Below are 15,858 nucleotides of genomic sequence, written 5' to 3' on the forward strand. Positions count from 1 at the left end.
CAATCGTTGCACTGCAAAACACAAAATTAAAAGAAAATAAGTCAAAAATTTAAGAAATTTTATTACAAGATTTTTTGAAGGAAGTGTACAAAATTAAGATAAATAACAAAATCTCTTTTATTACGAAGGACATAGTTCTTTTCAATTTTCTCAGGAAGCTTTATAGCGTGTCGGGAGAACTCACCACACGAACAGTAAATTTGTTTTTGTGTGTACTCTCTCAAGCCAATCTTTAATCTTTCTGTTTTCTCATCTGTTAGATTCATTGTAACATAACCATGGCATGAAAAACGTGGCAAGATTGTTGTGTGTGTAAACAAATAATTGTTTGGAGAGATGTATACGCAAGGTGTGTATGGAACCAAATAGTGGTGCCACGTATAACATCGTACGATATTTTTGCTCACTTCAGGATATGTCGAAATTTATTTATTTAAGAAAAAAACAAAAGGCATCGTTTAAAAGGGGGAATGTTTTTGTTGTTCATTAAACAACCGTTGTTTAACTTCTGGTCAATGAATGGGGTGTATTGATCAATATTTGTTTTCTTTAGCGTTTCTAGTACTTGTAGTAATTTTGAAATCTAGAGCCGACGTATCAGGTTAAATTACTTACTTAAAAGCGTTTTTTTTTCTTCTCATCTTGATATCGTCAATTTAAACGGAAGAAAAAAGTGGAAAGACATTTCTTTCAGGGACAAAGTTTAAAATATGAAATTATTATTTCATGTTTTGTGTGGATTTATTATTTTGCACATTCAGCAAAATGTGAGTAATATTTTCATCCTTTGTGATGTTTTGTTGTTTTTTGTTGTTTGCTTTTGAAAAGCTGCCACTGCCTGTCTGTGTAAAAAATCTCTATGATAATTGCCGTATTCTGTCTGTATCTGCACCAGATGGCATCTCAAGTAGGGAGACCCCCCTCTGAGTTCGAAAGTGAGGTTACGGGAGCACGAATATCAAATGCGATATATTTTTATCTACTTTGTTGCGACGGATAAATATAAACGACGGGCGAACCCGTAAATTTTTTCACGGGCAACAACTAGTCTATATTAATAATAGTCGGATTTCTTACGTTGTATTTCATGCTATAAATGCACAAAATAGTCATGCCCTGCAAATGTATCGTGCGCGAGAATCTGAATGCCACTATATGTAAGGCGTCAAAACAACACTTTTCTTAATTATACATAAACCGTCTATACAAAAATATATGGGTTCAGAGGACCAAAACTTTTTCTGCTAAACTTTAGTCGATTCTTTTACCGGCTAACGACTGATATCAACATATGTTCATGTAGAAGTTGTGAAGGGAGAAGATTCCTTTGGAAAACTTTAAATCAAAAATATTTGCCTGCGCCGTGTTTTTGAACATTTTAGAAAAATGCTATGGTCAAGCTTAAAAAAATAATAACCACTGAATAACCACTGCATATTTTTCTTTTGGAAACGAATAAAATACATCAAGCAATACAAAATATTTTCCGGTTGTGTTTCCCACACAGCAATGACATTGTGTCCCTAAATAGTAAAGGGAAAAACTACTTTATGTCCTTTTAAACTTATTATAGCGACTTCCGTTTCACAACTGTACTTTGACTTCCCGAGCACTCCCTCCTGCCTCCTTCTCATGTCCCAACACATGACGTGCTGCCATTTTTAATTACATCCGTTATTCAACGGTTAACCATGTTATATCGAAACCATTCTGCAATGTATCTAGAACAGACAAAAACACGGCATCGACTTTAGAAATGGTTGCTTACTTGTAATTATTTGAAAGAAAATTAAACGGAGATTTTAATTTCTTGTTTCTATTGAAAACTCTCAATGTTTTTATTAGATTCAAGCAGCTTTCACAAACACGTTAAAGCGTGTTTAATTTTTAAAAACAAAAGCACGTGGTGTGAGAAACAGGCCCACACAAGCTTCTCTGATCTATTTCGAAAGAATAATGTTAGACGAAAGTCACGATAATTTATTAATTTAGAGCCACTATTTTAAACTTGAGGAGATGACAGGCTAGCTTTTTTAGCCTAACTTCTCTTACGTGGCAAATAAATGAGACCTTTACCTACGGCTGGGACCCTATGTGGTGGTATAATGGGAGAAATAAGTTTGTGATCAGGCAACACATTTATATCCCTAGTTCTCAATTACGTTTTTATAAAAAAAGAGGTCAAATCTTTTATAAAGATTCAATGATGCGTTGCTAGGGTGATTTTTGGCTTCTTAATTCAAATTCAATAGCCATGAATAACCATTCAAATCGTCGGAGCACTATGTTTTGTTTTGAATATTTTATTTAAAAAAGTGCCAGCATTTTTGTTTGTTTGTTTGTTTAGTATATTTCCATCACTGTTTATCTTGTATAAGCATCGTCACTTAGGCCTTAAGCGTATTTAAAACAGCGTTTTTCTCCTTCCGTAACAGTTCCATTTTTTCTTTAAATGGGCTGGTTTGTTTCGTTTTTATTTTTTTTTTATTTAACCCCTTAAGCGTCAATGATGAGTATACTCGCACGGCAAATCTTCCCAAGATACGTTAATGACGAGTTTACTCAACAACGTTTGTTTTCAGACTTAGGCCAGACATAGCGAGGCCAGATGAAACTCAATAACACTAGTTTCACTTCCTAAGTTAAATTTAAATTTCACCTGGAAGTTTCCAGGCTGTAAGAATATCTTGAAAGCTATACTTTTGCTGATGTAATCTTTGTTGTCGTTTTATTCTATGTCTACAAATAAAATCCGACGTTGTGACTTAACGAGCCGCCAGAAAACCCGATGCTTAAGGGGTTAACCCTTTTTGTGATTTTGATGCACTGTAAAATTATTAATTTGTGTTGTGAGTAGAAACAAAATATGTACCAAATAAATAGTGCATCCGATAAGTGTAATCCCTACTTTGGGAGTACTTGATAACCTATATGACTGTGTTGTTTAGAACACAATCAATTTGAAATAAAAACATTAATGCTGACTTCGTCGTTTTTTTAAAACAAGAACACACATAATTACCGTAAATACTTAATTAATCGCCACAGGGCGGTTATGTATAATTTTGACTTTCAAAGTGGGCGCTTTTGTCCAGAGGGGCGGTAAATCGGGAGGAGCGCTGATACAAAACAAACCCTTTTTGGGTCATGTAAAAGCTATGTTTTTAGGAAACAAATAGCAGCCGTAGAATATAAAAACAGAAGATATGTATGCAGTCTCCTGAGCGTAAATGTTTATGGTTAAATTTCTTTTGCTTATAGCGAACTGCTTGAAACGGAAAGACGAAAAGATATAAACATTTTGTCATGAAATTTCGTGCTGTAGGTGATTATAAGAACAAAATTGTTTTTGAGTAAAAGGTCGTTTTATTCTAATTTCCAAAATATTCCAATAAGCGTCTTCTTTAGCTTATAAGAAAATTACAGAAAAGGGTGGGCTTATTCGAGAGGGGCGATAAATCAAGGCTGGGTGCTTCTTTTTAATAACGGCAATAAAATTTTACATATCTCTAGCCTGTGCCTCATCTGGAAAAAAATTGATAAGAATCAAAGAAAACTTAAAAAAACGATGCTGGTGGTAAAATTCCTGGCATTTCAATCGCGTCCTATACCTTAGCACGGATAGCGTTATTTGCACAAAGAAAGATTACAACATACTGTGTTCAATTTCTTATAAAATCAGACCGACGAAGAGCATCGTGATAGCGCACGTGATGCAGCCATTAAAGAATGTTAAAACTCTGAAAAAAGGAGTGTTAAACTTTGACTTTATCGCCAAATTATAAGAAGGTATCTTATTCTTAGCAAATGATGAAGGCCAAATGATGTGAAAAAGATAGAAGTAGTAGAAGCACGAATTTAATTGCCTGAGAATTTAGCTATGCATGCTTTATAGTTATGTTTAGCGAAGGTCTCCTTAAAAAATAGATGCTAACACAAAATTTCCTTAAGTGAATCTAACATGACGTTTAAAGTGTCAAGATGTTTGGAAATGGAGCCAAATTAAAAAAAAAGAAAAAAAAAACAGAACAAGAAAAGTAAAACCAGACATGAAACGAAACCAACAGTCCTGATATACGAGTGATTTTGCATGAGTCATTTAAGAACATCCTGTACTAGCGAAACAGTAAAGACCACATGAAATGACATAAAATTTCGTGTTGTATTTCGATCAAAGTAGTTATTTTTCTTACGAAATAACTAGTTTGTTTGTGTTTGTCGGTGTGTGTTCGTTTTTAATCTCATAACCGATTAACATGAAATTAACATCGTGTAAACATTTGATGTGATTCAAATTGACATAACGTTGTCTAAATGATAATAATAATAATAAGTCGCTTTATTTAAATATTCTATTTGATGTCTTTGACAAACGAGAATCTTCTTTCAATTATTTTTGAGATTCTAATGAAGACTTCCCTTGCAGGTGAATTTCTTAGTTGACCTTGCCTCCTTCGAATAGAACCATCCAATCAATGCTGTTGTTCTAGCGTGTAATTTTACTGTTTATTTTTTATTTTTTTAAAAAAAAGGGGAATTTGAAATTGTTCACATGACTGTGGCGTGCAGCTCCATCCCACATCCCCCAAAAATATTTCTAGAACTAGATATATTGGCAGTGTTTAGTATGAGGAGGGGTTTTGTTTTTACATCCCAATAAAAAACAGCGGAAAAAATGATTATACATTACAGGCGTCTTTTGATTCACCTTTCCTTTGTAATAAACGACAGAACGGGAAAAATAGAACTTTGCGTAGTAATTTCTATAGAGATTATAGGAAAAATGATATTTTATTCCGCCACCTGGTATTTTATCAAGTATTCGCGCGAATGAAGAATAACAATTAAGAAACTTTCTATTTTTAATCCGTAAAGCGTTTGTTTCAAATCAGCTTGTGATTATGCAATGTTTTTGTAATTAAACAATGAGATTAAAGAACTTAAGCGTAAATACTCCACGTGACTTAATTTACGCTTAAAATATTCGATATTGCTTTAAAGGTAAGGCCCTGTATTTGGGCGCAAAGTGTTTTTCAGTGGCGCAATATCATGTGAATTGGTAATACTGACAGACGTAAAAGATTTAGAGAGTTAAAGTCTGTTGAAGTTTTATCAAGTTTCAAGTTTAAGTGCATGAATCATTTGAGAATGAGATAAAAAAATCATGTAATCAAGCATGCCTATCGCCCAAGAAATATGCTGCCAAAAAGATACACGCCCCAAACATTTTATATCCGAACCTTACTTTTGTTAATGCCTAGAGAGACTGCAAATTTTGAATAGTCATATGTTTAAATCTTCCGAAATACTATTTTTTGACGAAATATGTGACGACTGCCGCCCTTTATTTTTACGCAGGATGCGTCGAATCATTGATTCCCAACGGGGCATATTTTTCAGTAGGATAAATAAAGCCATGGTCTTTGAAGTTCGGTTAAATGTTCAGCTTGACCGGTAAATTCTCCAAAAGGCTTGTATGCTCTAAGTATTAAATTGGGATATTATATGGTTTTCTCTAACAAGTAGAGGATTTATGGATTGATACATTTCATATAGCTTCCTACTTCAAAAAAAAATTACATTCATGAATCCTATTGTCTTTGAATTCAATTGTTATATCTTTTTCCGTTGCAGGGTTGTCACGCAAAGGGGCGAATCTATTTTCAACTAGACAAATTTGAAAACTCAAAAGGATTGGATAATAATAAGAAGAATTGCGACATTCTTGGAGCTTGCGACACAGTAATTAGTGGGTGCTTGTCCTTCGTAACAGAGCAACCAGGATCATTAAAAAATTGCGAATTCAAAAGCTTCCAAACAAAAGAGTACAAAAATAAAAACTCATTCCTTATTGGAACAAGCTTGGCAAATGGTCAATCAAATCCAATAGTTGTTGATATAAATGAAAAATTCCAGGTACGTCGCTTATCCTTTATTGTCTGATAACAAACACCGCAATGAAATAGATAATTAAATAAAATAAAGACGGATACTCACCCTTCCTAGTGTAGTGTCAGAAGGTATTATTTCATGGGGATTAATTTTTTACTATTTAAGTTTTGGGTTTTTAGCAAATTTAAGTTTTATAAACCTAACAAAAGGTATTTTATTTTGTCGATCATTAGGATTACATATAGGGGTTAGTTTTGAATAATGACCATTATTTAGGGGTCTTAGAGGGATAAAGAACGTTGATTCTCATAAGGAACTGGTTTTTGTACCGCGCTTCTCCTGTTCTATCTACATTTGCAGTACGCAGGGTAATAATCTATATAATAATGTCCTCAATGAAATTATTATATAACAGTTATTACATTTGCCCAGGTGGTATTTACGGGAGTATGTAAATTAAGTATTTTCTTTTTGTTTCAGGGATACATTGGTATTTACTTTATTGCTAATGACATTGATACTGGCAATGACGATTTAATAGATGTCTTCAGCGATAAAAAAAGTGTACAACCAGCATATAACTCTTCAGTTGCACAATATCTACCTTACTTCAAAAAAGCCAAAGTATCGAAAATATTTTACTCAGTCAGAGCTTATTGCTTACCAAGTTACTATGGACCATTATGTCAAAAATATTGCCAGCCTACAACAAGCACAAAGTTTAAATGCGCACAAAATGGCAGCAAAATCTGCTTTAGCAACTGGTATGGAAGAGAGTGTAACATATACTGCCAACACAATGTTAACACCACGTTCACATGCAACAAGACAACTGGAGAAAAAGAATGTTTTGCTGATTATTATGGAGTGAACTGCACCAAATATTGTAGTACTTATAATGGGACAGCTAAGTATATTTGCAACGAAATAACTGGAGAAAAAGAATGTTTTGCAGATTATTATGGATTGAACTGCACCAAATATTGTAGTACTTATAATGGAACAGCTAAGTATATTTGCAACGAAATAACTGGAGAAAAAGAATGTTTTACTGATTATTATGGATTGAACTGCACCAAATATTGTAGTAATTACAATGGAACAGCTAAATACATTTGCAACAAAATAACTGGAGAAAAAGAATGTTTTGCTGATTATTATGGAGTGAACTGCACCAGATATTGTAGTACTTATAATGGAACAGCTAAGTATATTTGCAACAAAATAACTGGAGAAAAAGAATGTTTTACTGATTATTATGGATTGAACTGCACCAAATATTGTAGTACTTATAATGGAACAGCTAAGTATATTTGCAACGAAATAACTGGAGAAAAAGAATGTTTTACTGATTATTATGGATTGAACTGCACCAAATATTGTAGTACTTATAATGGGACAGCTAAGTATATTTGCAACGAAATAACTGGAGAAAAAGAATGTTTTGCAGATTATTATGGAGTGAACTGCACCAAATATTGCAGTACATACAATGGAACAGCTAAATATATTTGCAACAAAATAACTGGAGAAAAAGAATGTTTTACTGATTATTATGGATTGAACTGCACCAAATATTGTAGTAATTACAATGGAACAGCTAAATACATTTGCAACAAAATAACTGGAGAAAAAGAATGTTTTGCTGATTATTATGGAGTGAACTGCACCAGATATTGTAGTACTTATAATGGAACAGCTAAGTATATTTGCAACAAAATAACTGGAGAAAAAGAATGTTTTACTGATTATTATGGAGTGAACTGCACCAAATATTGTAGTACGTATAATGGAACAGCTAAATACATTTGCAACAAAATAACTGGAGAAAACGAATGTTTTGCAGATTATTATGGATTGAACTGCACCAAATATTGTAGTACTTATAATGAAACAGCTAAATATATTTGCAACAAAATAACTGGAGAAAAAGAATGTTTTGTAGATTATTATGGAGTGAACTGCACCAGATATTGTAGTACTTATAATGGAACAGCTAAGTATATTTGCAACAAAATAACTGGAGAAAAAGAATGTTTTACTGATTATTATGGAGTGAACTGCACCAAATATTGTAGTACGTATAATGGAACAGCTAAATACATTTGCAACAAAATAACTGGAGAAAACGAATGTTTTGCAGATTATTATGGATTGAACTGCACCAAATATTGTAGTACTTATAATGAAACAGCTAAATATATTTGCAACAAAATAACTGGAGAAAAAGAATGTTTTGTAGATTATTATGGAGTGAACTGCACCAAATATTGCAGTACATACAATGGAACAGCTAAATACATTTGCAACAAAATGACTGGAGAAAAAGAATGTTTTCTAGATTATTATGGAGTGAACTGCACCAAATATTGCAGTACATACAATGGAACAGCTAAATACATTTGCAACAAAATAACTGGAGAAAAAGAATGTTTTCTAGATTATTATAATGTGAACTGCACCAAATATTGCAGTACATACAATGGAACAGCTAAATATATTTGCAACAAAATAACTGGAGAAAAAGAATGTTTTGCTGATTATTATGGAGTGAACTGCACCAGATATTGTAGCACTTATAATGGAACAGCTAAATATGTTTGCAGCAAAACAACTGGAGAAAAAGAATGTTTTGCTGATTATTATGGAGTGAATTGCACCAAATATTGTAGTACTTATAATGAAACAGCTAAATATATTTGCAACAAAATAACTGGAGAAAAAGAATGTTTTCTAGATTATTATGGAGTGAACTGCACCAAATATTGTAGTAGTTATAATGAAACAGCTAAATATATTTGCAACAAAATAACTGGAGAAAAAGAATGTTTTGTAGATTATTATGGAGTGAACTGCACCAAATATTGCAGTACATACAATGGAACAGCTAAATATATTTGCAACAAAATAACGGGAGAAAAAGAATGTTTTGTAGATTATTATGGAGTGAACTGCACCAAATATTGCAGTACATACAATGGAACAGCTAAATACATTTGCAACAAAATAACTGGAGAAAAAGAATGTTTTGTAGATTATTATGGAGTGAACTGCACCAAATATTGCAGTACATACAATGGAACAGCTAAATACATTTGCAACAAAATAACTGGAGAAAAAGAATGTTTTGCTGATTATTATGGAGTGAACTGTACCAAATATTGTAGTACTTACAATGACACAGTTACGTATATTTGCAACGAAATAACTGGAGAAAAAGAATGTTTTGCTGATTATTACGGAGTGAATTGCACCAAATATTGCAGTACATACAATGGAACAGCTAAATATATGTGCAACAAAATAACTGGAGAAAAAGAATGTTTTGCAAATTATTATGGAATGAATTGCACCAAATATTGTAGCACGTATAATGGAACTGTCAATTATATTTGTAATGAAATCACTGGAGAGAAGGAATGCTTTGACGGTTATTATGGAGAAAATTGCACAGATCAGTACAAACCGAATAACACTACAGGCAATGGATACATTTTGTTCCAAATAAATTCGCTGAAAAACGAAAAAGGACTCGATAATAAGAAAAGTTGTTGTGACAGACATATTAAATGTGGTGCTTGTGATATGCAAATTACTGCGTGTGTTTCATTCTCTAATCTTAATCCTACTTCGTTATCTGAATGTGACAATGGGACCAAATATACTACAAAAGTGTTTTCCAACCAAAATGAGATCCATTTTGATAAATTTCTTGGAAACGGCTATCAAAATCCGCTAAACTTTTCGTTTGGAGAAAACTTTAAGGTATGAAACTTTTTGTACTTGTACTTATAGTATAATTAATAATCTTTCTTTCGCTTATATTTTACTGAGATGCCTAGTAGCAAACACGGTTTATGGAAAATATAAAATACAGATGAAATAGTATTAAACTAACGCTGGAGATGGTCATTAGTTTAACAAGGATAAAAATAAAAAATAAAGTTTCACATACACGTTAATTTAGAACAACTGAAAAGCCAGAAAAAAACTTTTTCTCTTAAATTGCCTGCATTTCTGAGATTTCGTTTGTAAAGATAACAAAACACTATATTAACTGAATCAATAGATAAATGCTGCCAATTTAACATGAAACAGCTTTAATACTCATTTGTCATACCTCTTCGTCTTTATTTTCTGTTAGGGTTTCCTTGGAATATACGTCACAGTTAATGACGACGATGGCAAGTTGAGCAATCCAGACTTTATTGACGATTTCAAGATAGGAAAAAAAATAAAACCTTCCTTTAACAAAACATTGGGTACGTATAACGCCTACACATCTACAGAAGTCGTATCAACACTATCGTACTCAATCAAAGCTTACTGTTCACCCGACCATTACGGCCCACTTTGCAAAATATTTTGCAAACCTGGCATTTTAAGTCACTACAACTGCGCTGATAATGGTACTAAAATCTGCCATAATAATTGGTATGGAAAACTATGTACAACATTTTGTAAGATGGATTCAACAGCTAGCTACGTTTGTGATCCAGTGACAGGTAAAAAAAACTGTTTCAAAGGTTACTACGGGTCTAACTGCACAACATACTGCAATAATAATAATGGAAGAGCTAAGTATTCTTGCAATAACAGGACAGGAGAAAAAGAATGTTTTGCAGATTATTATGGAGTGAACTGTACTAAATATTGTAGTACGTACAATGGCACAGTTAAGTATATTTGCAACGAAATAACTGGAGAAAAAGAATGTTTTGCAGATTATTATGGAGTGAACTGCACCAAATATTGCAGTGCTTACAATGGAACTGCAAAATATATTTGCAACAAAATAACTGGAGAAAAAGAATGTTTTGCTGATTATTACGGATTGAACTGCACCAAATATTGCAGTGCGTACAATGGGACTGCAAAATATATTTGCAACGAAATAACTGGAGAAAAAGAATGTTTTGCTGATTATTATGGAGTGAACTGCACCAAATATTGTAGTACTTACAATGGAACAGCTAAGTACATTTGCAACAAAATAACTGGGGAAAAGGAGTGTTTTTCCGGTTGGTCTGGACCGGATTGTACGACTTGGATCTCCGTTGCGACAACTCCTTTGGTTCCAACAAAGGGAAGCTCTTCAACCAAGCCTTTAGTGATACATGGGAAAGAAAAAACGGTTGGAAATTGGTTAACAAATACAACAGGAGGAAAGGCTACAATATCTATTATTATAATTGTACTTGTTGTTTTTATTCTTGTGTTGACTGTGCTGATGGTGCGTCGATCCAGGTAAGGAAATTTAAAAAAAAATTGATACATGTTTTTATTCCGAATTGATTATCACAGTCGTAAAAACACATTCAACTTTCACCCTATTTTTTGAGGAATCTATAGCGGTAGAGGGTGAAGTGCCCGCAGCAAATTCAATGCAGCTAAAAATCTTTTATTTCCTTTATCTTTTGTAACAAACGCGTTATACTTTAACATATCCGAGAAGGTTCTATGTTTTAAAAACTGTTCTGATTTCAGTACATCAAGTGGTCTATAAACGCAATTTAGATTAGTAATGATTGTGAATTTCTTTATGACAATTTTATTCTTTGTATTGTACTACAGTTGTGCCAAGATTTATGTCGCCCTGTTATAAACAGGAGAAGGCACTTTACACTCCTGCCTCATGCCTTATAACTAAGGGCCAAAGAAGAGCACACAAAATATGGTTAAAATTTCAGAACATTAAAATGAAGAAAAAATATTTGCCCTTATAGATATTTTACCTTAAAGTTTAAAAATGAGCACCTAACAAATTAAAACCACGAGGTCTTTCGTCCATATTTTCCCCTCTAATTTGTGAAGTATAGTTTAATTGGCTCTTGAGAACAAACCTTTACTTTTGATTGGCTTGTTATTTAAACGATACAAAACGTCATTGTTTGAGGCATGAATAAATAAAGATGAAATGTTTACTTGTCTAACTTGTTCGATATCACTAAACTCGCGATGTAAAGATTTGTTTTGTTGTGTTTTTGTGTGCGTTTTTCTTTGTTTTTTTTTGTTTTTTGTTTGTTTTGTTTTTACTAACTTTATATACTTTTTGTTTAGGAAAGGGAGAGAGCTTCAAATGGATTATGCTGTTTACAACGAGCAAAATTTTGACGAAACAACAGAAAACGAAATTCCAAAGCAACACATCGAAATGACCGACGCGGGAATATTTAAGTAAGTGAGACTATAAACGAAGATTAACATTTTTTTTTATAATTTATTATTATTTAATTTTTTTAAAAATTGAAGCATTTTTTATTAGATATATTTAAAACGACAATTTAGCTCGCGTTAATAGAACAAGGCGATTAAGTCAGTTAACTTTTTTACCCTACCAAAAAATAATCATAGAAATTTCCCTAAAACAATTTGCCAATGTATGAATGTAAAACAAAGTTTAAGTAAAGTTTCTCAAGAGCGGCAACATAAAACTTGTTGAAATCCGATCAGTGGAAACTCTGACAGAGGCAACAAATAATGCTGATGTACATGCTACATCAAAAAATATGATTTTCTGCACCTGATGACATTTCTATTCCCAATTTCAATAAAATCACAAGCAGTTTTTTTTAAAATTCAATAAACGTTTTGGCTCAAGTTTAATAAAGGAGTGAAACTAAAATTGGTACAGTAAACCTGGGAACCTTAACAACTATAACACGCTAAGCAATATACATCACACCAATAACTTAGATTTTACCATTTTTCACCATTTTTTACCAAGCTTTAGACAAGAAGCATTGTGTATATGATGATGATATCAACTGATATTTATTATTTTTGCACGTAGTGCAACTTTGTAAAGTTTTCTCCAAATTGAGTAAGGAACTAAAAATTTATCGTTTTTGATAGAATTCAAATTTTTTTAGCTGGTAAAATTAAAATTCTTATTCATTCATTCATTCATTTATTCATTCACTCATTCATTTCATATTTTACTTCTTATAGCGACGACGACAGCGACGACGTTGCAAAGGCGTACGTCAATCCTTTATTTGGTCTTACTCCAACGGAAGAGCAAGATTACAAAATTCGTCCGACAGTAGAGTAACTATCACTACTCTGACCACAGTTTTGAGAAAAATCTTTTTTGACGTTTGTAAATAGGATAGTGTTTATTAGAAAGTTTTAATTTAACTATAACGCCTTTTTTTTGTACCCAATACGAAGTCAGGCAGAGGTCCGGGTCCTGGTGTTGATTTTTCTTCTGTAAAAACTGAACAATCATCAACCTTGTTCCCAGCGCCGGTTGTCTCTTGCCTTTTTATTTTCTGCCAATAAGACTGATATATACGGTGTGTGAATAATATACATGATGTTTGGATAATATTCGGTATATAATATAAATGGTATAAGCTATATATGCAGGCTACACAGTAATTGCTTTCAAAATATGGTAAAAAAATAGTCATATATGGTCAACGAAATTACAGGCATTTCTTCTAGAGTTAGTTGCTTCAGAACACACACAAACCTAATCAGGAATCTCAACGCTTATTATTTTCGATATAGTTATCTGAGAAATAAATTGAAAATAGCTGTAAAAAACTCTAAATATCTCTAAATTTTAAGAAATGAGCATATCCGTACAGCATAATTGTATTTGAATCCTTACGGTTGATTACTTCCTTTTCTACGAAATCGGTTTTCTGAAACATTCAAACACAAGTCAAGCGGTTAATGAATGACACAAAAATCCATTTAGGTGATACATACTCTTCAGATAATCCAACCATGTCCCACGGTTTCTGTTTCTCTATCTGAGAATTTCGGACGGCGAGAAGAATTTCAGCGAGAAGATATCGCCGTCCGAAACTTTAAGAAAGAGAAGGGGGTCCTGGGGACGAGGTTGCATACAGTCATAATTAACTGTTCCCTGGGCCTACTTACTGAAAATCTAAAAATGCAATAACTTAAGTAAACGAAGGATTTTTGGTTTGAAATTTTTTATAGGGAACTTTTTAGACCAATGTAATGGAATTAATACTTTGTTTTAGCTATCTGAATTCCAGAATTTAGACATTAAGGAGGAAATTTAAAGGAGGGCGAGAAAACTTGTTGAAAAAATAGTTTTTGACCAACAAATGAAGAAATAGGTGCGGTTTTTTATCAAAATATGTCCACATGATAAAAAAATTATGTTATAGGCCAACTGTTGTCCATCTGGTTTAAATTGGGTTCATACCTAAGAGATAAGAGAATAAATTATTTCTAATTATTATTTTTTATACATTATACTAGTCGATAAAACATGTGGAAAAATCCACTAACGCAGAAGAACAATGGAAAAATAGGTTGCTTTAGATTTTTTGCTGACGTCAGCAGTGCATGTACAAAAAGAAAATTGATGAAATTTCATTCGTTGTCTGCAATGTGTAGAGGTTTAAACGCTGATCAAAATAATGTATACTATCGTATGTTTTTGACAAACGCCTAAGGAGATATAAGGGCTTAAAAATATTGCTGACGTCAGCAAAGTCCCTACCAAAAGTTCCAAAAAATTGTTTTTACTAATTCGTAAGCCCGTTGCATTCATCGTATAGATCTTGAAATGCTGATCAAGAAAATGTATAGGAACATGAACTTATGACAAACGGTTGCAGAGATATTGGGGTTTAAAGTTTTTGTGATCACGTCATCAACCCGTATATTCCAAAACGGACTTGGGGACTCAGGTTTGGGAAACTTACCCAAATTGGTCACAGTTGATCCCTAGTTACCCACGCGGTGAAAAATCATTGACGTCACCACCTCGTTTCCAAGTTATTTGGCCTCAAAGTTTTAAGTGCACTGTAATGGTTTCATTAATTGTATACACTTTTCTTTGACGTCAATACTATTTTAACAGTAAAGTTTGGTAAATTACAGAACAATTTTAAAGGCGATGTTTTGTAGAATTTGTTAAAGAAAATTGTGAAGAATATAATCCACTTTGTAAAAGTGACAGACAGACAGAACTGGCGTATTATTATATAGACTAGTCGATAAGGCCCGTGGAAAAATCCACTTAGGCAAAAGGCCAATGAAAAATAGGTTGCTTTAGATGTGTTGCTGACGTCAGTAGTGCATATACAAAAAAAAAATGTTCTTAAAATCTTACATCAAATGTCAAATTGCATTAAATCCTCCACACAAATCTTACACAAAGTAAAAAAGAACAGTTTGCAAGGTGTAAAATATAGTTGATAAAAAGTTACAACAACGACACTCACAACATCGACACTCACAACACCAATACTCACAAAACCGACAGTAAGAACACCGACAGTTAGATAATAATAATCTCAGAAATAACGCATCTCAAATATGTACATCTTAAGTGATTACGTTGAAAACCCTCAGTATTTTATTCTGAAATGTCGAAAAGGAGGCCTGCAAGAGTTAGCGCAAATCAACAAATATATAAGTTATTTTACACATTTTAAATATTGTCTTTCCCTTAAAAGATTATACAAAAATATGAAAAAGCCATAGTTTCGAAAACATCAAATTTAAATCTAGAAAAATCAGTCATTACGGTTGGATACCATCCTCTCCCACAAAAATTTACACAAAATGTAAAAATCAACCAGTTAAGAACACAAAAATTTTCCTTTTTAGTTCCGTACTGCCCTTTACCAACAATTTTAAACCTAAATGTCAAAAAATCAATGAGCAAAGAATAAACTTGAATCAACAAAGATCATTATTTTGGAAACATTGTATATGGTTCGTAAACAAAAGTTTACACAAAATGTAAAACAGATCGGTTTTTGAGAAACACATCTAAATCAACAAAAATAAGTTCATTCAGCATGTCGTATATTGCCATTACCCATTAATCTTCTACAAAAAGGTTATGAAACACATCAAAATTTAAAAAAATCAGTGATTTCAGTGCATACAGTCCTCGCGTTTAGATTACAAAATATAAAAAACAAAAACAGTTTCAGTCAGAACATTAAGTATATAATTTTTTATTAT

At 32.6% G+C, this 15,858-nt stretch overlaps 1 protein-coding gene across 1 annotated transcript; it reads left to right on the forward strand.

Annotated features, from left to right (window-relative positions):
• The first annotated feature begins 283 nt into the window (after positions 1-283).
• Positions 284-13,355, forward strand: LOC130614083 (multiple epidermal growth factor-like domains protein 6). The gene is made up of 6 exons (XM_057435479.1): positions 284-767; positions 5,635-5,916; positions 6,373-9,657; positions 10,037-11,139; positions 11,953-12,069; positions 12,844-13,355. The coding sequence occupies exons 1-6, from the start codon at positions 711-713 to the stop codon at positions 12,944-12,946; spliced, it is 4,947 nt and encodes a 1,648-aa protein (XP_057291462.1). The 5' UTR covers positions 284-710; the 3' UTR covers positions 12,947-13,355.
• The last annotated feature ends 2,503 nt before the right edge of the window (positions 13,356-15,858 follow it).

Source organism: Hydractinia symbiolongicarpus, chromosome 11 (genome assembly GCF_029227915.1).
Source record: "Hydractinia symbiolongicarpus strain clone_291-10 chromosome 11, HSymV2.1, whole genome shotgun sequence".
NCBI classification, from domain to species: Eukaryota; Metazoa; Cnidaria; class Hydrozoa; order Anthoathecata; family Hydractiniidae; genus Hydractinia; species Hydractinia symbiolongicarpus.

Bases quoted from the DNA above. Each gene is read 5' to 3' on its own strand.
- LOC130614083 (XM_057435479.1), top strand. From the start codon at position 711: ATGAAATTATTATTTCATGTTTTGTGTGGATTTATTATTTTGCACATT. The intron at 5,917-6,372 runs GTACGTCGCTTA...TTTTTGTTTCAG, and splicing joins ATATAAATGAAAAATTCCAG to GGATACATTGGTATTTACTT. The intron at 11,140-11,952 runs GTAAGGAAATTT...CTTTTTGTTTAG, and splicing joins CTGATGGTGCGTCGATCCAG to GAAAGGGAGAGAGCTTCAAA.